Source organism: Syngnathus leptorhynchus, chromosome 19 (genome assembly GCF_054491065.1).
Source record: "Syngnathus leptorhynchus isolate UIUO chromosome 19, UIUO_Slep, whole genome shotgun sequence".
Taxonomy (NCBI): domain Eukaryota; kingdom Metazoa; phylum Chordata; class Actinopteri; order Syngnathiformes; family Syngnathidae; genus Syngnathus; species Syngnathus leptorhynchus.
This window is the reverse complement of record NC_141213.1, coordinates 5812670-5822550: the sequence shown is the minus strand read 5'-3', so window position 1 is coordinate 5822550 and position 9881 is coordinate 5812670. Positions and strand designations below refer to the sequence as shown.

Below are 9881 nucleotides of genomic sequence, written 5' to 3'. Positions count from 1 at the left end.
CACCATTTGGAAATGAGCTGGCATCAATCTGTATACCTCAGTATGCATTTCACTCCAATTGTGTATGCTATATTATTTTTCTTTGTGTTTTATAGGCAATGTTTACCCAAAAGAGATAAGGTAAAAAAAAAATGACGACACTGGGAGTTACAAGATGTAAATGAACTCATAGCAATAAGGCGTATACGCCTCCAGTCAAGATAGATTTTTTTTATTTTTATGACAAAGCGACCTTGGTTTATGAAGTTCTGTTCACACGGTAGCGTTGTAACTCATGCATATTGTAAAGTGCAACGTGCACTGCAGTAATAAAATCATAACTACAATCAAGAGTTGGATGACAAAACACTTGATGGCCATAAAAAAACAACAATAATAATAAAAAAAAAAGCACAATGGAAACTAAGTGTGTCTCATTGTGTGATGTGGCAACATATTTTTGCATCGTTGTGCGAATGAGCTCATTATGCACAAATGCTAACCTCAATGTCTCAATTACAGTCAGTGTAAGAAAAAACCCTAGAAAAGGACATCGCTGTAAAACTGAACAACAGAAAGCACGGTGGTAAATCTTGTGCAACGATATATTCCATGCACCTAGAGAAAAGTGGATAGGGAAATGTTTCTCCCTCTCGGAGATTGCGGGCTGTATGTGGAAGGGTGTGCCTCCCATGGGTCGTAGCCTACTGGTGACCGTGGTTTTGTAAACTTGGCACAACACTTGGCTGACAGAACTGCTACTGTGGTGCAAAGATGAGAAGACTCTTCTCAGTTTTTTCCCCACTTCTTTATGGTGGTTTTTCAAATAGAGGGTTCCGAAAAGAAAATGCACTGTACGGCTCCACTCATAACATATATCGTGTTTATACAAAAGGTGCGCTCACCCTTAATATAGCTTCAGCTGCCATTAAGCTTAAATGCACCATATGTTCTGTCTTTTCATTGTTCAAGGTAAGAGTGGCAAAGTAGCCTTATATGTGATATTGAATGTCTTATTGCGGCACATAGCCCTTTAAGACCCGCTATATTAATATAGTGTTTTATTTAACAAGGGTTCTTCAGTGTGTGTTTGAAAGGGGTTTAAAGGTTGTAAAGTGTGTTGTAAACAAGGCCATGGTCTCTGAGGAGGAGAGTTTATAGTTATACAGCTCAGACTGAAGTTCAAATTTCATCTTCTCTTCAACTATGAGCAAAAGCAGGAAAAGGTTGCTATTCTTCTCACATGTCCTAGTTGCTGACTCGACTTATGTGCACTACATACCTATTTTTTAACATGTTAATTGAGGCAAGGGAATAAATACATAAATAAAAATATTTTTATATATATTAGTCACTTATTTTTATCCATTGAATTTTAGTATTTCATCATACATTTGTCTTTGCATAGGTTTGTTCTGCATGATTTACAATCTGCCTCAGGCCCAAAGCGTAGCCGCGGAAATAGGAGTGTCAGGACTTTTAGTTGTAAAATCTGCTTGTTTTTTTTTCCGTTTCTTGTTCGGAATAATAGTAAGAAACCTCAGCAAGCTCAAGGTCTTCAACGCCCTTTGCTTTTCGATTTTTGTACGAGCGAGCAGGTGTTTATTTTTTCAACTTTACGTCTGAACGGTTTCCTCCGGTGGACTTGACTGAATAGTTGCAATTTTTCTCCCGCCCATTACCACAGAGCTGTACTTAGAGTGAATTGACTCTTCATTTCTGTGTGAGCCTGCTGCCACACTCTATTTGAACCACTCCCACCTCCATGCTTCAAAATTGGTTCCACATGCTGCCATTGTTGTCATCCTGGCTGCACCAGGCTGTAATGTTGAGCTCTGCCAGATTGTCGTGGCCTCTGATGCCGAGTGCAAATATTTATCCTTCCTGCCTTTTTCCTGCCGCTCCGTGTCAGAGTCGAGGAATAACAAATGGGATGTGAGCGATGGGGTGTTCTATTTTGAGGAGGAGGAGGAAGACAGAGGTTAAGGGGGAGCGAGGGATTTGCATGTCTGTACTTTGGTCTCATCTTGGCGCTGTTTTTAAAATCCTCACCCCCAGTGATGGTGTGTCTGATCCCGTCTGTGTGTGAGTGATGGTGCCGTCATCTCATTTGCATCTATCTCACATCTAACTGTACCCATGTAACAAACTAAGAAATCTAGGAACGTCGTTTTTTAACGCTATTTATTAGCTGGGGGCTTGTCTCTTCGCTTCCTTTGCTACCGAGTTAACGATAAGGTTGATTTGTTTGGCTCTGCGCGGGATCATAAAAATCTCCCCAGGGTGGCCTTATAAAAGAGCTATTTCAACCCTCAGCAAGGCACATAAATATCATAATAGCACAAATTTGCATGACTGCTGTAAAACCAAACTGGGATCGGGTGAACTACTGTGACTGGATGAGCCCATCGACATCAATTAATGTTTATGGTGCTTGGCCTTATCACAAAAGGCTATAAATCCCGAGTGTTGTTCAATTAGGACCTTTTGCCCCTGTTGCATACTTCAGCAAATGCTGTCTTCTTTCATTTCTTTTCACACACATGGACAAACACACACACTCCTGGGGGAAGTGGTGGAGATTTATGAGGTTGGTTTTGCCAAGCCTGTCGTCCCTCAGGTGGTGTCACAGAAACATTTGTATGCCAAGGATATAGGAAAAAAATAGTGACGTTTAAGGATTGGTGCTTCTAAAAATGTGTCTCCATCCAGATAAAAGCAAATGGCGGACGTTCAGTTAAATTAAATGTTTCGGTGAAATTGACTGCGGTCTTGATTTTAGTCATGGAAATGTATCATGACACGTGAAAGCGAGATCCATAGTGTGTTTTGTTGGAAGAAAGCAAGGAAAAGGATGAGATAGAGTTTGGTCCCAGTACATGAGCTACGACATGAGCGCAGGTGTTGTTTGGGACTCTCTCGTTGTCTTTGTTTGGAATCGCTCGCAACACCAGCATTTGTCACAGGAACACATTTTTGTTGGTGCACGCTTTTGGTGCTATCAAGGGAACGCATGCTTTCATTCAAAATCTTGACAGGTGCGCCCGAAGAAGCCAACAACGCATTTTGCAGTATATTCAGCCTGTCATTTTGCTGTGTTCCAACCTTGATGGGAAAAAAAGGCCGTCTGTATGAATTTAGATTGCTGGGAATCCAAACTTGCTGGATTTCTGGCACATAGACCAAGAGCAACTTCAGATGCACTTACTCCCACCTAAGAGGATAATTGTTGTTGAAGACTACACTTACAGAAAAAAACATATTATTTGCCCTACAGTGTTTAGAGTTTGATGGGCTTGCCACTTAGATGGTATCATCCAAATGGTACCCTTGACACTGAACTTTGACAGAAAGAATTACATCTTTTTTTTTCTGAGACTGCAAGCAAAGGTTGCAAAGACTTAACTTACAAAAAGTAGGTATTTTGTTATTTTGTTTTGTTTAACACACTTTTGTTGTCTATTTAAAAAGCCATTTAACTAATCATGTCAGGCCTAATTGCAAAAATGTACTGACCCAAAATGGAGCAACTGATTATTTATATGTTTATATAATATTTGCGTCAAAATTCACATTGTTCAACTTGACTGCTGCAACATAAATAAAATCCGATTCTTGTTACAGCCCTAATACAATTGTGGCATGATGAGTTATGATGCACATAGATTGAACGTGAGATGAATGAATGATTGAGTATTCTCTTAATCCCATCAAATAACCAGACAGCAGACAGACTCTCCTCATGGCAAGCAAACTCCCTGGACCCGTGATTAGATTGGGTAAAGGTTAATGGCTCGAGTGCAAGGACGCCAGGGTTATGTCATTTTCCCGTCTGCGGTGATGTCTGTGCGTTTAAACACGCGGCTCATCATTTGTGAAACAGGTGCAAAAAAAAAAGCATTATTTGCAATCAACTATAAAAGTTGTTTTCAATAATGCTAGCCAGTTTATACAAGGTTAGCTTGAAATATTTTGCCAATTATAGCCTATAAATGGACTGAACAATGCTAATTGATTTTTATTTTTTTTTACTGGTCTGAAATAACAACCTACGATCATTTTATTTTGCCACGGAGAATGATTGTCTTGGATGGTGACTATTTATTCCATTCCTGGTCCAATTCAAGCTGTGTGCACTTGAATAAACAGTGTATCTGTTGTCTGTGTGCATATGGCATCTTTCAAGTTCATTGTAATGCAAAATAAATGTGTCACTGCTGTTGTAAACACTTGGAATTGCAAAACAACATCTGTGAACATAAAGGAAGATGAAATTGTAAATCAAGGGTGACCCTTAGACTTGTTTTGTTGTTTTGCGTGCGTCGAGAGAAAAGTTACAATACGACGGTTAATACATCTGTGCAGCTGTGTCTCGGATTGGTTAACTCGCGTCCTTTGTTGCCATTGGCAGGGATGGAGCCGTGGATTTTCCGGTTCAAAGCAGAGGACACGGTGGATTATTCCCAGCTGACCTTTGATCCCAGCCAGAACGAACTGATTGTGGGTGCCAGGTAACTAATACTTTTGTTTTTTTCCCCTTTAGTGTTTTTTCGGCAATGTTTCACTTTTCCTTGTCATCGTGTTGTATTTTATTGCGCTTCACTGGTGCATTGCGCGACATCAGCTTTTCTTCAAAAGGCCAAGAAAAACGACTTTTGCCGGATCCTTTCCCTCAAAGGTCTTTTGGGGGCATAATAAAAAGGAAAAACAAAAGTTGTAATGTTTTGAAACTAAAGGTGGCATGTTTATGCCTTACTGCACAGCCTATGAAGAAATATAACTTAAGACGTTATTCCTGAGGAATTTATATAAAGTGACCCTAATACCTAATTTAAGATCCCCATCTAGGCACTTTCTATTTTAGCTAACATTGAGCTAATCCTGTCAGTGTGTGGGAGTAGGGCCACTCAGAAAAGTGATTTAATTCAGTCTTCACTCACCGCCAACTTCGACGTCTGCTGAGAGTCTAACTATGAGGGTGTTGTGGTTGGGTGCATAGATGGAGGCAAGCTGGGTTAGACGTGGGTGATAATGGCGGGGACGAGGGATCGATGCAAATATCAATACGGTAAAAAACATGCTTGATAGCTTCTCCTCAGGAAGACTGATAGATTTCGGTTTGTGTATAACGATATGTGTGTGCATGCACCGAGGGAGTGTGGCGACGCAGTGCATGCCGAAAAGGAAGAATAGTGACGAAAAGTTACAAGTGTAAGATAGGAATGTTTTCATGGAATTCATTTATTGACACTTTGAAATGGAATCTAAACCAATTCCTCCTGGATGATGATTTGTAGGACATGTAAAATATAGACCATTTAAAAAAGCAGCAACGAGAAAATGAAAGTAGTTCTCAAGGGTCTCCTGCTGGCAATGCAGCCATCTTGATACATTGTGGGTCAATAAAAAAATTACTTCTTGCCAGAGCCATCGCTCTCGAAAAGCCATGATTGTCAATGAAATCGTTTTGTGGTTTGCCGAAGCAAAAGGCTTTAGGCAGGGTGGCGCAAGAGATTCACCACAACAAGGTTTCAGAGAATACTTGTCCTTTTCATATATTCACACCACCGATGAAATCAAAGAAGATAAGCTAGATTTGATTTGAAGTCACAAACTCTTTCCGTCGTTTTTATTGTATTGGGAGACGAGAGAAATGTTATAAGGCGAGCACCTCAATTTGTGTCTGGAAATAGTTTGTCTCCATTCAACTTGCTAAACGACTTCCGATTGAGGTGGAAATATTCTCTTGCTGCAGTTGCTACTGAAATCAATGAAAGCAAAGGCTTATTTGAAATTCCAAGTCAAGCTGCCCTTTTAAATATGTTGACACGCTCAAAATAGTTTACTTCTGAACTTTCGAAACTAGAAATCCCCCGTGGAATATTCCTCTATTTATATCTGGAATACCATACCTCACGCCATCCTCTTTTCCTTTTAGAAATCATCTCTTCAGGCTCAATCTGGAGGACCTAACACTGATCCAGGTGAGTGTAAATATTCCTCCGCCGTCTTACTTTCTAGCCCCGCCCACTTGCCTCCCAAGCAACACTTTTCATGCAGGATGAAGTAAGCTGAAACTACCCACAACTTAAAGCTGTCACGGTAAAAAAAAAAACGGCTTTGCATTTCACACGTCACAATGTCCTCTGAAGTGACAGCTTGTTTGCTTATAAGCCTCTCACAAGGAAGGAAAAGAGCTGCTTGAATATTTTTTTTTTCAAGCACAAGTTGCTAAAATATGGTCAGAGTAGGAATATGGGTGCCATGCAAACAGATGTTCTCAAAATATTTAGACACGTCAATTGTTATTTTACTGATCCACTTTATTTGCAGTAATTGTATCTACAGCCCTCAAAAGATTTGATTTCCATCCTCAGAACTGAGGCAGACATGCAGTATATAACATAATGTTGTTTAATATTAGTTTGAAATAATGGCCTTTAGTCGAAGAGCCGTTTGTCAGTAGAAATGAGGAAATGCAGTGACCCTGAAAATTATCCACGTAGGTGTTGTGTTTTAATCCTTGTTCTTTTCGTTTGGAAGATGACACCTAACCGTATTTCAAAAACTAATCTCAACTGAACTTTATTGAGAAATGTCGCACAGGCCGGGGAAGAATTATTTTCCCGAGAGGACATTTCCCTTTGTTCTTAATGTACGAATCGTAATGGAAAATTGTATGAAGGAGCACGATTGCACACGCTTTGATGCTGATCCGATTACAGCTCGTGTGTTCCACTGGCGGAGCTAGGAATGTTTTCATTCAAGGATATCTCAAAACAAAAACAATGTTTTTACAACCCCAAATACTATTTCAAAGGTGCGGGGTCAGAAAATACCCAAACATATTTCAGAAGGGGGCAGTGGCCCCGTGGCCCCGCCTCTAGCTCCGCCCCTGTTTACTCCCCTTACCAACTCCAATTACTACTTCCTGGCATCTATCTCTTGGGGCATAACAGAAACGTGAGGGGGGCTGTAAAACAGTGTCAAGCCCCAAAGCAGTCAAAGGGTCGGTGCCTTGCTTCAGGGTACCTCGAGAACTAATATTTTGAACAGCCAGTATTCTAAGGCTTTTGTGGAAATGTAACTTTTTCATGCCTAATTGAGCCTTGCATGTACTTCTGCCCCCTGCAGAGCTAAACCTTTGAGGCTCCGCAGTCTTCACATACAAACATTGATACATCCAAGGTTTGTTTGTTGTCGGTAGCAGCGAGAGTTCTTTGATGGGTAGACAGCCGCTGATGTTTGCCATTTAAAATCCCGGGAGAACCAATGGAGAGATTGAGGAAAAAGAAGAAGAAAAAAAAGGCAACAGGGGATTGAGAATGGCTGAATAGAACAAAGAGGGACGAGTGGCAGCCATGTAAACACAAAGCTGCCTGGAAAGCAAAATGAGAAAAATGATGAAATGACATAGAAGGCAAGGCCAATTCTGGCGGAGGGTAGTGTGAGACACAAGAAAAAGCTCAGGCAGTCTCGATTGGATGCTCACGCATGCTTTGTGAAGCTCATCCTTCCATCTTTAATCCGAGATTCAATGGGGGAGATTTCCACCAATCCTATCAATTAATCCCTCCTTTCCAGACCACAAGACGTTCACTTGGTCAAACAAAAGTTAAGACGCCGTCAAACTTTTGTCTATGCTGGTCACGCACTGTGCTCTGTGATGCAAGTGAATAAAAAATAAAATAAAAAGAAGCTTGAAACTTAGAAGTGACCCAGGTGCTCGTCCCTGCTTTGCATTTGACTGGAGACGATTTTTCCACGTCAGGCAGAAGGCTGAGTGCAAGTGTGGAATTTTAAAGAGCAAAGATGCTCTTTTACCTTTTATACCTTCGATAGTATTTTCTTTCCTGTTGTGTCTTCTAAAAAAGAATACTCTGTATGCATTGGAATTTGATTACCTCACTGGTTATACAGCCACATAATATACATTTGTATTGATGTTAGAGACTATTTTCCCTTCTGCAATATTGTTTTTCTCACATTTTAAGAGGTGTTTGTGATCGTATGCACTTAAAAAAAAAAAAAAAAAAAAAAAAAAAAAAAAAAAAGGGAGTGGAGAGGCATGGGCTTGAATAGTGAACGTATGAAGTATTTCTTGCAGCTTTGAAACCTTTAGTCACTTCATGACAAAATCTATCATATGTAGCTTGAGTCTTTTTTTCAAATTGCAATGACTTTATGGAGGATTTAAGGGACAGACTTCTCTGCCTTGTTACACATATCAGTGCCAGACTCAAGAGATCCACTGAAACCAGAAACCATAATTTGAGTGTCAGCTACACTTGGTGGCCAGAAAATAGAGGGAAAGAAACACAAGATCGGAGACAGATACAGAATTCGAAACCGTATATCTGTAATAAAGTCACCACACATCACTGTCTATTCAAATCTAAAAAAAAAACATGTTAGACCTTGCTCTGTGAGTTCATCTTCCCTTTTCCTTTCATGGTTGGAGTTGACATATGCTTCTTTAGATGTTTTTATTCCCAAAGCCTGTCGTGGCTTTTGTCTTCCTGTCAACCTCCACCCTCGTCCTCGCTTATCAGCGAAACACTGTCAAGAGCAAACGGCTTGTACTTTCTCCTTGTCCTACTTTATAACACCTTCAGGCCACAATAGATGAATCGACGTGACGTCATTAGTTTGGAACCAATTTGCTATCTTAGAGTTATACAAATTCCACTTCCGACCGAAATCTTGGTCACAAAATTAGGTACACAACAAGTTGTCTTTCACTCAAAGTCAGCAGGGGACACGCATTGGCTCATCGACCACACTAACGAGTACAAGCGCTATGGAAAACGCTTGGACCGGGATGGTACATTTGACTTCCCACAGCCAATTCGGCACATCTTTCTAACAGCCTTTTTATCTTTTATCAATCAGTCCCTTTTAAAGGAAAATTGCTCAAGCAGGGCATTTGTCTTAAGTAAACCTTCAGGCAGCCGTGGCACGTATTCAGATAATGCGCGGTGACATCCGTGTTAACATCTGGGACGGTGATAATGGTTTCCAACACAAAGGGGGGGTTCGGTGTTAGACTTGACACTCCGGTCACACCCCTTACACTCAAGCGCCACTGACGTTGCCGTACTGCATTGTCTCTATATCACGTCAATGTAGTCATTGAGGTAGCCAACACTACAGCAGTAATTCAATAGTGCAAATTGCACAGCATACAGCTTTCCGGCAATCTTCCACTTACATGACACCCACTTCCCCATTCGTCTACCCTACAGCAATTTTGGAGATGATCCTGTATGTTGTGAATGAAAGCAGCCCATTTTGGTCACAATTGCACCCTTGGTTTAATAACACACTTTACACCTTTTTTTAATGATGGCCCTGAAAGCCATAACTGAAGGGAGCTTTTAGACATGAAAATAAAGTCCTCATGCTTCATATTTAATTCTTTATCCAATTGAGAAATTTTGGACCATTTGCTGCTACTAAAAGCACGCGACATGGCCTTAACATGGGCTTTTGGGAAAATTTTAATGGAGATTGCCAGCTCGACGTTGTCACAGATTTGACGTTCGTTAAAAAATAAAAATAAAAATCTATCCTGGACAGACAATTACCAAACTATTCGAGTGGCACTTCAGACCTGTCAACCATTTTTTTTCCCCATAAATGAAATGACTGGAGCATCAAGAAAATATCTGGAATATTAGTTATTCACTGAATCCCACCCAAATTCGCTGTCCAGCTTTCACTCACAGTGCCGCCCGCGTCTTGCAGCCAGACAAGCGATTCCTCCATGAGTTTCCTTTGCTCATAATAATGGCCTTTTTACAATTCAGCTCATCACTCCTTGGCTAACTATTTCACTCAGCCCACAATCTTGCCCTCATTCTGACAGATGTCTAAAGTAGGCTCTATCTATTTGTTGTTTA

General features: G+C 40.6%; 1 protein-coding gene across 1 annotated transcript in view; it reads left to right on the top strand.

Moving 5' to 3' along the window:
- The first annotated feature begins 4392 nt into the window (after nt 1-4392).
- Nucleotides 4393-9881, top strand: part of sema5a (sema domain, seven thrombospondin repeats (type 1 and type 1-like), transmembrane domain (TM) and short cytoplasmic domain, (semaphorin) 5A) — a 42041-nt gene continuing 36552 nt past the window's right edge. Inside the window, exons 1-2 of the mRNA XM_085939432.1 lie at nt 4393-4490; nt 5918-5963. Coding sequence (XP_085795558.1) covers nt 4393-4490; nt 5918-5963 — 144 coding nt within the window. The remainder of the gene's footprint in view (nt 4491-5917; nt 5964-9881) is intronic.